Source organism: Apis mellifera, linkage group LG5 (assembly GCF_003254395.2).
Source record: "Apis mellifera strain DH4 linkage group LG5, Amel_HAv3.1, whole genome shotgun sequence".
Taxonomy (NCBI): domain Eukaryota; kingdom Metazoa; phylum Arthropoda; class Insecta; order Hymenoptera; family Apidae; genus Apis; species Apis mellifera.
Genome location: NC_037642.1, coordinates 13,633,006 through 13,644,804, shown reverse-complemented (window position 1 = coordinate 13,644,804; position 11,799 = coordinate 13,633,006). Strand labels below are relative to the sequence as shown.

General features: G+C 26.6%; 4 protein-coding genes across 7 annotated transcripts; 2 read left to right on the top strand and 2 right to left on the bottom strand.

Moving 5' to 3' along the window:
* Window positions 1–161: 161 nt before the first annotated feature.
* Window positions 162–3,504, bottom strand: LOC100578736 (cyclin-dependent kinase 8). The gene is made up of 13 exons (XM_026440609.1): window positions 3,262–3,504; window positions 3,069–3,139; window positions 2,812–2,969; window positions 2,350–2,452; window positions 2,076–2,186; window positions 1,828–1,968; window positions 1,516–1,705; window positions 1,319–1,433; window positions 1,127–1,225; window positions 933–1,005; window positions 765–862; window positions 570–675; window positions 162–503 (listed from the first exon to the last, which is right to left on the bottom strand). The coding sequence occupies exons 3-13, from the start codon at window positions 2,937–2,939 to the stop codon at window positions 306–308; spliced, it is 1,362 nt and encodes a 453-aa protein (XP_026296394.1). The 5' UTR covers window positions 2,940–2,969; window positions 3,069–3,139; window positions 3,262–3,504; the 3' UTR covers window positions 162–305.
* Window positions 3,505–3,790: 286 nt separating this feature from the next.
* Window positions 3,791–4,770, top strand: LOC726894 (membrane magnesium transporter 1). Its single transcript, XM_001121144.4, has 3 exons — window positions 3,791–4,274; window positions 4,377–4,429; window positions 4,495–4,770. Exons 1-3 carry the CDS (start codon window positions 4,193–4,195, stop codon window positions 4,681–4,683), a joined length of 324 nt encoding a protein of 107 aa, XP_001121144.1. The 5' UTR covers window positions 3,791–4,192; the 3' UTR covers window positions 4,684–4,770.
* Window positions 4,771–4,882: 112 nt separating this feature from the next.
* On the bottom strand, window positions 4,883–6,448 carry LOC410095 (proteasome subunit alpha type-7-1). The gene is made up of 6 exons (XM_006570229.3): window positions 6,213–6,448; window positions 5,838–5,964; window positions 5,636–5,749; window positions 5,425–5,558; window positions 5,168–5,350; window positions 4,883–5,101 (listed from the first exon to the last, which is right to left on the bottom strand). Exons 1-6 carry the CDS (start codon window positions 6,312–6,314, stop codon window positions 5,012–5,014), a joined length of 750 nt encoding a protein of 249 aa, XP_006570292.1. The 5' UTR covers window positions 6,315–6,448; the 3' UTR covers window positions 4,883–5,011.
* Window positions 6,449–7,309: 861 nt separating this feature from the next.
* LOC410096 (glutathione hydrolase 1 proenzyme) lies at window positions 7,310–11,724 on the top strand. 4 transcript variants are annotated; one of them, XM_006570227.3, is made up of 11 exons: window positions 7,310–7,422; window positions 8,463–8,604; window positions 8,811–8,935; window positions 9,046–9,185; window positions 9,261–9,493; window positions 9,601–9,761; window positions 9,860–10,080; window positions 10,418–10,613; window positions 10,756–10,921; window positions 11,029–11,175; window positions 11,268–11,724. In XM_006570227.3, the coding sequence occupies exons 1-11, from the start codon at window positions 7,415–7,417 to the stop codon at window positions 11,454–11,456; spliced, it is 1,728 nt and encodes a 575-aa protein (XP_006570290.1). In that variant the 5' UTR covers window positions 7,310–7,414; the 3' UTR covers window positions 11,457–11,724. The 4 variants fall into 4 exon arrangements, with proteins under 4 accessions (XP_006570290.1, XP_026296543.1, XP_026296544.1 ...); XM_026440758.1 differs by having other exon boundaries at window positions 8,697–8,935; XM_026440759.1 differs by lacking the exon at window positions 7,310–7,422 and having other exon boundaries at window positions 8,218–8,493; window positions 8,561–8,604; window positions 8,697–8,935.
* Window positions 11,725–11,799: the final 75 nt, after the last annotated feature.

Genomic DNA, 11,799 nt, shown 5'->3' with positions numbered 1-11,799 from the left:
ATCTACATTCGTCAAATTATTTAAAATTTATCGTTCATTAAAGACGTAAAAAATAGACATATTTTTTGTAATATTAGTAAACATGTTGCGAATATGTGATATTGCATATACATGAAATGCATGTAAAGTGTAAAAAGTACACATTATAACGCATGTACATATACACAATATATAAATAAAATTATATTATCATATTGTGAATATACAGAAATCGCTCGTCTGTTCATTGATACAGAAATCAATTAAATTGATAGACTAATAATTTAATTGTTCACTGGCGAATTTAATCGCCTTATATGAATCATTTAAAAACGTTGATGAAAATTTGATGGTTGCGTCGGTTGTGCGGTAGAATAAACCATTCCTGGAGGTTGTTGATGGGTCATTGCATGACTTTGATGTTGATGAAATTCTGGAGCTCCATGAGGACCATTAAGTCTTACTCGTTTTGCATTTTGTCCGTGATTATGATCGCCATTTCCTTGTTGTTGCTGATTTTGTTGCTAAAATTTTATACAATTCGTAAAAAAAAAAAATATATATAAATTATCCAAGTTAATGATACTCACTGTTTGTTGTTGATTTTGTCGTGCTTTATTTTCAGTCTTTTCCTCTGTATCATCGTCCGTTAAGAATTCTCGTTTGGGATATGGAATAGGACAACCGGCAAATATGCTACAATATTATTTAAATAGATTGGTTTGGTTTAAAAGCAAAAGATATATACGATTACAAAAATGTAATTTAAATTTTTAAAGACTTACTCTTGCGTTGGCAATGGTTCTTCTTGAAAGTAAGCGTCCTGCATAGAATGTTCAGAGGTTATTCGTTTATTGGGATCCATCATTAACAGTTTTTGAAGCTGAAATAAATTAATATTATTATTTGAAAAATAAGTTTAAAAAAAATTAAAATATTTTACTTAATCATACCAAATTAAACGCTTTACTATCGGGTTTAATTTTATGTCTGTCCATATACTTAGTAAGAGAACAGTTTGCATAACTGTAAGAAAATTTATATTCCAATTAAATTAAATTAAATTAAAAATTTTCATTTATGCATTTCTTATGTGTTAGAGTATATATATATATTTGTATATATCTGCCTTTAGAAGAATACTAACTTTGATCTTTTAAAGTCTTTAAGTAATGTAGGATGTTCTGGCATTTTTTTAATATCTTCCCAATCCTTTTCCAATGGGAATCCCATCACGTTAAATATTCTAAATGTTAATGAAAATTGTTTTTTATTATAATATTATATTCTATGTTATTCATTATATTTAATGTAATGATGTATCAAACAATTTGTTTACCTATCTAATTGATCATGATGATATGGATTACTAGTCTTGATATCTTCTTGCCTACAGTGGAATATAGGTTCAGAAGTTAAAAGCTCTGCAAATATACAACCAATAGCCCAAATATCTAAAATAAAAAAAATATTTGAAAAGAAAATATATGTTGATAATTATAATTTTTAAATATACAAATATATACAAAAAAATACCTATAGCTTTTGTATAATGTCTAGCACCTAAAAGTAATTCTGGTGCTCTATACCAAAATGTTACTACAACTGGATCCAAATCTGCAAGAGGCTTTAAAGGAGCATTGAATAATCTAGCAAAACCCATGTCTGCAATTTTAACACGTCCTCTTTCATTTCCTTCTCCCATTACTAAGATATTTGCTGGTTTCTAAATTTAATATTATTCAATATAAAATTAATAAAAATAAGATTTTACACATATGTATGATATAAATCTATATATATATATATATATATATATATATATATATATATAAAATAATAAATTACCAAATCTCTATGAAGCACCCAATTGGAATGTAAATAATGAATACCATCAAGAATTTGATACAACAAAGATTTTACCATACCCTTTGGTACCATAACAGGTTTTTTATTAGCTTTTGCTGCTCTATGAAACTTTATTATATGCTATAGATTAAAATAAAAATTATTAATGTTTAAGAAATTAGAAAATATTTAATGAAATTCAATTATTAAATTCAATTATGAAATATTTCTAAGAAACATAAACATACCCATAAATCATGTTCAGCAAAGTCAAATAATAACCATACTTTGCGATCAATATGTGATAAAAAGACTCTAATTAATGTAATCACATTTACATGTTTCAGTTCCCTAAGTAACTGTAGAAACATATATGTCAAAATTTATAATAAATATATTTATAATAAAATAATTAATATTATTATTCATATTATGCTTTTAATTTTGGATAATATGCATATTAATGATTTTATAATAATTTTATATAATATGCATATTAAGAAGAATAAAGAAAATACTTACTGCAATTTCTCGACATGCAGACATTGAAAGGCCAGTACCTTCTATTTGTTTAAGGCCAAAATCCTTTGTGTCTGGTCGAGATTTTAATTCGCTATCTGGTACACTATTCAAATGTCAAATATGCATTATCATCGCAAAAAGTGAAAAGGATAAAATGAAAAGAATTTTCGCCTTGTATAAGTATTTTTTATATAATGCTCAATATTTAGAATAATTAAATAATAATAAATTATTATATATATTACAGAGTATTCTAAAAATCATAAATATGTACAAGAAACCAAAACATGTACAAAAATTAATTTTATTTCAATATTTAAATAAAAGCTACAATTTTCTAATAACAGAAAATATTCCTTTGTAAATTTGTATATTTTACGAAAAAGGAAAGATTATTTTTACTGATATGAAATATAATTTAATATATTAAACAATCTTTTATATTAGGTTAGAAAAACTAACCCTTCCTTTCTGCGAGCTTTATAGACATGACCATAAGTTCCTCTTCCAACTTTACATCCCTCAAATTCAAAAAGATCTTCGACCTTAGTTCGATCTGTGTCAGTTTTTAATTTAAATTCATAATCCATGATATTTAATGTTACTGAGATATTTATCAACTATAAACAAACATTTTTAATGTACATATATATATAGATAGATAGAGACCGATCAACTTTTGCATATATCATCACAAACGAGGTACAGAATAGACCTACATTCAATGTATTTTTTCGTCCTATACTGGAGGATAATAGATTCTTCTTATTATTTTAGTATTATTCTCAGCCTAAAATAAGATTGTAACAATAAAATAAGATTGTTTCAATAATAATTGAAATTAAATTTCAATATTTCAAAATTACATATAAAAAATAGAAAATATATTTTATTATAAAATTTAAATCCTACCACTATCGTCGAAATACCCCATGTCATGTGTATATTGATATATACTTTTTGCAAAATCATCGTAAATATATATTATAAAGTCAAAAATATTATATATATATTTTTTACATTATATATTATATTTTTTTATATTAAAAATTAAAATACATTGTAGTTTTGAAAAAAAATGATGAAAATGTTTTTAATTGACATTTTGTATTTTTTATTCTGCTGTGATTATGCGCTAAGAATGAATACAGACAAGAAAAGCAAATAGAAGGAAGAAGACAGAAATAGAAATATAAAAATATGGAAATTAACGCCATCTCTATCAAATGTCGTAGATGAAATTAATAGCATAGATAGGAAGAGTAAATAATAGACAAGAAGAATAGAAATAGGATAAGAATTGATCGTCGGTGTCATTTTTTGAATGATATTTTTCCAAAAGTATTCAAGAGATGGCAATGGTAGTCAATTCTTATCTTATTTAATTCTCTTATTATTTGCTCTCCTTATCTATAACATCTATGCACTTTGGAAATAGTGTTAATTCTCATATTTTTACTTTCTGTTTTTTTTTCACTATTAATTCTCAATTTAATTACTTTTTAGAATATAAATTCATATTATACGGTAAATTAATTCCTAGATAATTGATTTATCTTATAATTTAATTTTAATATTTTATAAATTAAAAAAATCGTATCTAAATATAATTAAAAAAAAAAAAACAATAATTAGAAACGCGGTATAAAATAAAAAAAGACAATTAATAAATAAAGCAATCATTTTGCTTCATAACATGAAAACAAGCCTTGTTTATTATAATTTATACTAGTATAAGAATTACTTATTGTGAGCATTAAATCATAATTATCGTTTAACATATATATTGTTATAATATTTATTATATCATTTTATAATATTAAATTTGTTTTGTAATATTAAAATGCCTGCAACAACTCTACACAAATTTACGACATTCATAGGATTGATATCAATATTACATACAGCATATTCAGCTGCTCAACGTATGTATTATCTTTACAATTAAAAGTATAATGAGTATTTTTTAAATATTTCTTGGCTAAATTGTTTAAATTTTGATTAAACTTTTGTAATGAAATTTATAGATCGTTCGTATTTACGAATAACAGAACAAGAATTCATTACTTTACCAATTGATGTAAGTATTAATATTTAAAATTAACATAAAAAAAATATGCAATTCATGACATACCTTTCTTACAGATTTTAATACAAGGTATTATCAGTTTATTTTTGGTTATGTATGGAGTTATGTATATTGCTGGTGATTTCAAAGAAATTCGAGCAGTTGTAGATTTAGAAAATAAATCTTGGGAAACATTGAGAAATCTTCCTTCATTTCAAATATTTAATCATCGTGGAAGATCTTTATCACCTCAATACACCCAATAAAATATTTTTATTATTTATTCGTGGAAAATGGACATATAATTAATGTAATTATTTAAAAACAAATACATATACAAATAGTGCATAGAATTTTGTAATTTAATTTATATATTATTTATTATTGATCTTAATTGTATTACATAAAAAAAAAAGGTAATCTTCTTATTATATATCTATATATATATGTAACAGTATAAATTTTAAATCTATATTTAAAAAAACACAGTAAAGTACAAATAAAAAGAATCTTAAAATTTTGTATTCATGTGTTTTATATTTATTTTATGCAAAATACCAATAATTGAATAATAAGTTTAATTCCATGTAAAGATCACTTTTTTTGTTTCTTCTTTTCAGCTTCTGCTTCTTTTTCCCTTTCAATTTCAGTGACATATTCTCCAATAGTATCCAAGTCTAACATCTATGATATAAAAAGTGTTTTAAAATTGTTCAAAGAATATTATGAATAAATTTTTAGAGTTTATACCTGTAAAGGTTGACCACGTCTCATTACTGCGATTTCTAAATTTTTTCTTCCCGATTGTACTACTTCTAATAAAGCTCTAATAGCTAATTTTATTGTTCCCTTTTCAGTTGCTACTTCTTCTGGTGTATAATATTTTTGTAAAAATTCATGAACCGTTTTGGCATTTCGACCTGTTGCATTTGCCTTAGAAAAAGAAAGTAAATTTTTTCTTTTTCTTCTTTTTTATAATTAACAAACAATATCTGAATATAATATACCTTCCACTCATAATAAATGCCTGAAGGTTCTGTTTGGTATAAATGTGGAACACCATCATAATCGAATCCAGCTAAAAGACACGATATTCCAAAAGGTCTTCTACCATTACTTTGTGTATATTTTTGTTTTAAACCTAAAAGTGAATAATATTTTATAAGTATATATATATATATATTTAATAGAAAAAAATAATAGAATATACGTATTTACCTGCAATGTATCTAGTTATATATTCCAATGTAACTGGATCTTCCACAGTTAATCTATGACTCTGACATTCCACTTGTGCACGATTAATTAATACTCTTGCATCTGCTGTTAAACCTTGAAGTGAAAAATAAAGCACATATAGTAATTTATTAATTATACTAATTATTTATATAATATATTTTAATAATATTTATAAACAAACCTGCAAATGCCATTACAACATGTTCATCTAAAAGACATATCTTACGAACTGTTCGTTCCTCTTGAAGTTTTGCTATAGATTTTTTTTCAACACCTAAAACGACTACGTCATTCCCACGAACGCCGACCTATATAATTAAATCATCGATATGATTATTTAAAAAAAAAATATATATAAAATATAAAAATCATTTTGCATTTGACTTGTAATATCAATTATTAAATATATTTAATGTTATTTTGTTTCATATTAATAAAATTTCACGTTATATCATATCATGATATGTGAATAATATAATGTTAGTGCAAAAATATAGAAAATGTTGAACAATTTATCGCAAACACAAAAGAGGTTAGATAAAATATATAATCATACCGCAGAAGAACCTTTTCTGACAGCTTCTTGTGCATATTCTACTTGTAGCAAATGTCCATCTGGTGAAAATACCGTAATAGCTCTATCGTACCTTGCTGTCATTCTGTCAAATTTTTTGAAAGTATACCTTCCTTGTACTGCTCACGAAATGACTTCGCCGTTTTTCAAAATGATCGCTACTCATTCGGAAGCTTGGTTCTAACACTTACCGATAGAGGGTAATATATGTTAATATTTTCAGAATCATCGTAACGTAACTTTTATACTGTTTATTTTTTCAAAAAATAAAATAAAGGCATAATTTTACTTTTTTTTTTCACAAAAATTATAAATATAAGAATATTTAAAATAGAGTTACATTTAATCATAATCTTGATTTTTAAAATAAAAAATATAAACACTTTTTCAATTTCTACACTTTGAGTCTTAATGATTTATTTGAATTCTTAATAACTTATAGAATTGGCTAAGTGAAACAATAATTATGCGTGTAAAAATCAATAAAAAGAAATATATAAAATCAAAAGAAGATAGAATTATTTAAAAATAATTTAAAAAATAGATTATTTAAAATAGAAATAAATGCGTAAAATAGAAAAAACGTTCAATAATCTTATTTTTTTTCTATTTTTTTCAAAAAATATAAACAATTTTTTAAAAATGATTTCTACATCTCGATTCTTTACGATTCGTTTGAATTCTTGATAATTTATAATTAAACAATAATTGTTGTGTGAAAAATCAAAGGATCCGAATAAAATAATAAAATAATAAAAATTAATAATAGAATTATTTAAAACACCCGTATATATTATGTAACAAAAAATTTAAACAAATATTTCTATTATATGAAAAAAATTGTTCTCTTCCTATTTTTTTGTTTCTCGTATAGAGAACGATAAAAACGTATATACAAATACATCCAGTTCACCGTTTATTCTATTATACCGTTACATTCTATATCGATTTATATATTTACATGTAATATCGATATTGATAACCGATTTTAATAAAAATACTTGGCGGGATATAGGTTTCAAAATAAATGGAGGAATTAGAAGCATTTGATATTGCGTACGTGTGATAAGAGTGGGGATAAATAAATAGAATCTGTATTGTAGCTAGTATAAAACGCGCCGATCGACTTGCTGAAAGGTTTAGTCAAGGTTGAGAGCTCTCTGTTCCCATTTTGTTCGAGCGACATGTTCGGGTTCGTAAAGACACTTTCACTTTTCATATTTTCTACGATAATAAAAGCAATAATAACTTTTTCCAATTTATATTCTTGACAATTTGATTGTTGTGAAAACTAAATATAAAATTTTTCACATTTTCACTTTGAAATTTGAATTTGAAATTTATTTCGCATAATAATCTTAATCATCATTTGTGAAATGAAGAAAATGTTATATTTCTTAAATGGATAATTGTGTATATATTATTTAAAAAAAAAAAGAATATACAAACATTTATATAGCATAAAATCATTATGTAATAACGTTTATCGTATATTTTATATAACTGAATTAAACAAATTTGAGACAAATTTCAATTATACAGCGTTTCAAAGATTCCTTCGAATGAAAAAGAAGAGAAAAAAAAAATCGAGCAGAATGTATTTTTAATTTCGAAAAACTTATTCGAAATTTATGACATTATAATATTTAATAACAATATTCTTCGATTTCATCATATCCTTAAATCAAGCGGAAGTTATCGTGATATACGTCTTACATTTTACAATTAATTGATATATCATATATCATGTATCTATGATAAATATCATCGTAATACGCTTCAGAAAGATAGAAAAAAAATTTTTTTTTTCACTTTTACAATTTTTTAAAATAGAAAATGTTCACGGTCACTTTCGTATCTCGAATAATTCATTTTCCTTATCGAATATTTTTTTTAATTACTTAAATATGCATACGTATATATATAAATATATATATTGTATTAATTTCACGTTACAATTGAAACGATCGACATAGATGTGACATAGATACGTGTACGGTAAATATACGATGTAAATAGGATCAGAGCAATTGTTCGTTTCGTTCATTTAAATTAAAGAAAAAAAAAAAGAAAAGAAAAAAAAAACAAAGGCGATCTGTTTTTATCGAGGTTCAGAAGTAAACGTAAACTGTACAAATATATCAGAATTAAAAAAGATGTTATCAACGAAATATTTTCCTTACAAATTGTTTTGGAACCGGACAGTTTCTAACGCAATTTTTTTCCATGAAGATTAAAGAAAAAGAAGCTACTAATATTTGGGGTGAGCATCGCTACAATTCTAATTATGGTCCTCACGATAATAATCGTATTATTCGTTAATAATTCAGAAACGATATCTAATGGAAGCACGTACTTCGGAAGATACAAAAAGGTAAACTATCGATCAAAATGATTGATTAAATTATGATTAATTTTTATTCAGAGAAAGATAATATGTAATTTATATAATAACGCATATAATAGCATTCATCGTATCGTCTGTACCTGTTCCAAGTGATTTTTCTTTTCTCTCTCTCTCTCTCTCTCTTTTTTTTTTTTTTTTTTGCGTATCGACGACGTTGGTTCACTTTTGAAAAGGCTGCAGTGTCCACACATGGCCAAGAATGCGCCGAGATAGGTGTCGGCATGTTAAATAAAGGTGGATCGGCGGTCGATGCGGCTATTGCCGCGCTCTTATGCGAGGGCGTTGCATCTTTACATAGGTAAAATTGAAGAGTTTTGTTTATCCGTCTCGCGCATGCGTATTACCCCTCTATACTTTAATTCTCTAATATTTATCCAATCGTTGCGTTTCGTTTGAATTGGATCAAAGTATGGGATTGGGCGGTGGATTTTTAATGACCATTTGGGATGCGCATAACAAAACTGCCGATTACTTGGACGCAAGGGAGGTCGCTCCATCCGAGGCAAATGAGAACATGTTTCACGGAGATCCTCAATTAGCGATGTTTGGTAAAATGTTAACATTTTTTTTTTTTTATCATTATCACGTGTTTTAACGCCAATACTAATATTCGCCCTACCAAGGCGGCTTGGCCGTTGCAGTACCGGGCGAACTTCTTGGGTATTGGGAGGCCCATAAGAAATACGGGAAATTGGAATGGATCGAACTATTCGAGCCAATTATTTCTCTTTGCATCAAAGGATCTATCGTGACTAAATATTTGGAATCATATTTGAGCAGTAAAGAATCTTTAATAAGGGCGGAAAAATCGTTGGCCGAAATACTTATAAATCCTACTACCAATTCGTTATGGAAGGTGAATGTTTACGTTTCTCTCTCTCTCTCTCTCTTTCTCTCTCTCCCTCTCTCTCCCTCTTATATCTCCTATCTCACGAGAACGATATAGAATTTCGTTTGTTCCAGGTAGGCGATAGAATAAAAAGACCACGTTTGGCAGAAACGTTAAAATTGATCGCGATTAACGGGCCCGATATATTTTACAATGGCAATATGACTGATAATTTAGTGAAAGAGATCCGTGCTTTCAAAGGTATCATAAAGAGGGAGGATTTCGTAAATTATAAGTATGCATGAACTTTTCATAAATATTCTAAAGGCGATTCAAATTACGAAATACGTACGTTTATGTGTACGCATAAATACGCGAATGTACGTGTTACAGAGTGAAATGGAGGAAACCGATTAAATCAACGATCGGGAATTTAACCGTGTATACAGCACCGCCACCTGGTTCAGGAGCGCTGCTAACTTTTATTATGAATGTTCTCTACGGTATTATTCCAAATCAGGACAACAGAATTACATGGCAGAATATAATCGAGACGTTTAAATGGGCTTATGCTAAAAGAACGAAATTAGCTGATCCTGATTTCGCTAACATTAGTGAGTCGGCAATTTATGTTATCATTGCATGCTCACCGTTATATGTGATAAGTATACATACAAGTAAAAAACAATTTTTATTAGTTACGTAATAAATCATTTGAACATCAATTTAAATTACTTTAGATAAGAGTATGCGATAAGAGCAAATTTAGAATCAGTTCATTTGTCATGGAATCAAACAAGAATAGAGTTAATGATGATATGATGATACTTATCGCAGCTAATATATTTATTAGGTTTATTCTTAATTCTTATCTTAATTTTCTTTTATTAAAAAAAAAAATATTTCTCGATTAACGATAAAATTATGATAATTGATAAATTTTCTTTCCAGCCCAAGTACTTAATAATTTGACGTCTGTCGATTATGCAAATATGATTCAGAAGAAAATTAAAATAAACGAGACAAGTAACGATCCGACTTATTATGGTGCTATTACCGTCCCACCAGACGATTCAGGAACGTCTCACGTCTCCGTTTTGGCTCCCGATGGATCTGCCGTATCTGTCACATCAACGATAAATCAAGTGTTGGTCAAGTTGCATTATAATAATTTCGATTTTTCAAAAAATAAATATCAATTTGAAAACGCGTATATAACTTATATAACCAAAAAAAAAAAAAAAAAAAAAAGATATATCTTCTAATTTCAATTTTATTAATTTTGACAGTTTTGGGGCAATGATACGTTCAGAATCGACTGGCATAATATTTAACGATGAAATGGATGATTTTAGCTCCCCAAATATAACTAACGCATTCGGTGTACCACCATCGCCTGCAAATTTCATTAAGCCTGGAAAGAGACCTTTGAGTTCTATGAGCCCGACAATTGTTGTAAGCATACTACTTTGCAAATGAAGAGATAATATTATATAGGTATATATACATATATTAAAATCAATATTTGATTTTTTTTTTCATTTTTTTTTTTTTTTATAAAGGTAGATAAAGATGAACATGTCCGTTTAGTAATTGGTGCTGCAGGTGGAACTAAAATCACCACCTCAATTGCAACAGCAATGATATTAAATCTTTGGTCAGGATATGATATAAAACAGGCTATTGATCTACCTAGAATTCATCATCAAGTAAGATGAAATTTCGATTCGATAGTCTGATACATTATATATTTCTAAATTAATTATAATATATACATATGTATGTATTTTTCAAATTATAGCTATTACCAATGACTGTTCAATATGAACAAGGATTTTCTACAGATATATTAAATTACTTATCGAATATTGGACATAATGTTACAACTTATACGGGAATTGGTAGTGCAATTACAGCTATATCTAAACAAAATGGAGAAATATTTGCTACTTCGGATTTTCGAAGAGAAGGAAAAACTGCTGGTTTTTAAGCAATTATTTAAATTTTTTTATCCATGAACAAAATAGCAAATAAAATGACTCAGTGACATAGATAAGAAATAATGTTGCGATATACACAAGTAGATAGGACATTGTTGCGATAAAAAATTAATTTACCTTTCTAATAAAGCAATGCACATAATCGTACGATCTCGCTATGAAAACTGTAACTGTCTCAAATGATCGTTTCGAGTCTTATAAATGCCGCATCCTAGTGTATATCTATATTCTATAATAAATAATAATTCTTTAATCGAAGAAATATGACAATAGAACCTTAAAAAGTTATTAAAATAAGAAGTATTAGTGTGTGTATATATATATATATATACA

Bases quoted from the DNA above. Each gene is read 5' to 3' on its own strand.
- LOC410095 (XM_006570229.3), bottom strand. From the start codon at position 6,314: ATGACAGCAAGGTACGATAGAGCTATTACGGTATTTTCACCAGATGGA. The intron at 5,559-5,635 runs GTAAATACGTAT...ATTCACTTTTAG, and splicing joins TATAACTAGATACATTGCAG to GTTTAAAACAAAAATATACA. The intron at 5,102-5,167 runs GTATAAACTCTA...TTTATATCATAG, and splicing joins GACGTGGTCAACCTTTACAG to ATGTTAGACTTGGATACTAT.
- LOC726894 (XM_001121144.4), top strand. From the start codon at position 4,193: ATGCCTGCAACAACTCTACACAAATTTACGACATTCATAGGATTGATA. The intron at 4,275-4,376 runs GTATGTATTATC...TGAAATTTATAG, and splicing joins AGCATATTCAGCTGCTCAAC to ATCGTTCGTATTTACGAATA. The intron at 4,430-4,494 runs GTAAGTATTAAT...CCTTTCTTACAG, and splicing joins TCATTACTTTACCAATTGAT to ATTTTAATACAAGGTATTAT.
- LOC100578736 (XM_026440609.1), bottom strand. From the start codon at position 2,939: ATGGATTATGAATTTAAATTAAAAACTGACACAGATCGAACTAAGGTC. The intron at 1,006-1,126 runs GTTAGTATTCTT...ATTTTCTTACAG, and splicing joins AAAGACTTTAAAAGATCAAA to TTATGCAAACTGTTCTCTTA. The intron at 504-569 runs GTGAGTATCATT...ATAAAATTTTAG, and splicing joins GACAAAATCAACAACAAACA to CAACAAAATCAGCAACAACA.
- LOC410096 (XM_026440758.1), top strand. The intron at 8,605-8,696 runs GTAAACTATCGA...CGCATATAATAG, and splicing joins ACTTCGGAAGATACAAAAAG to CATTCATCGTATCGTCTGTA. The intron at 8,936-9,045 runs GTAAAATTGAAG...ATTGGATCAAAG, and splicing joins GGCGTTGCATCTTTACATAG to TATGGGATTGGGCGGTGGAT.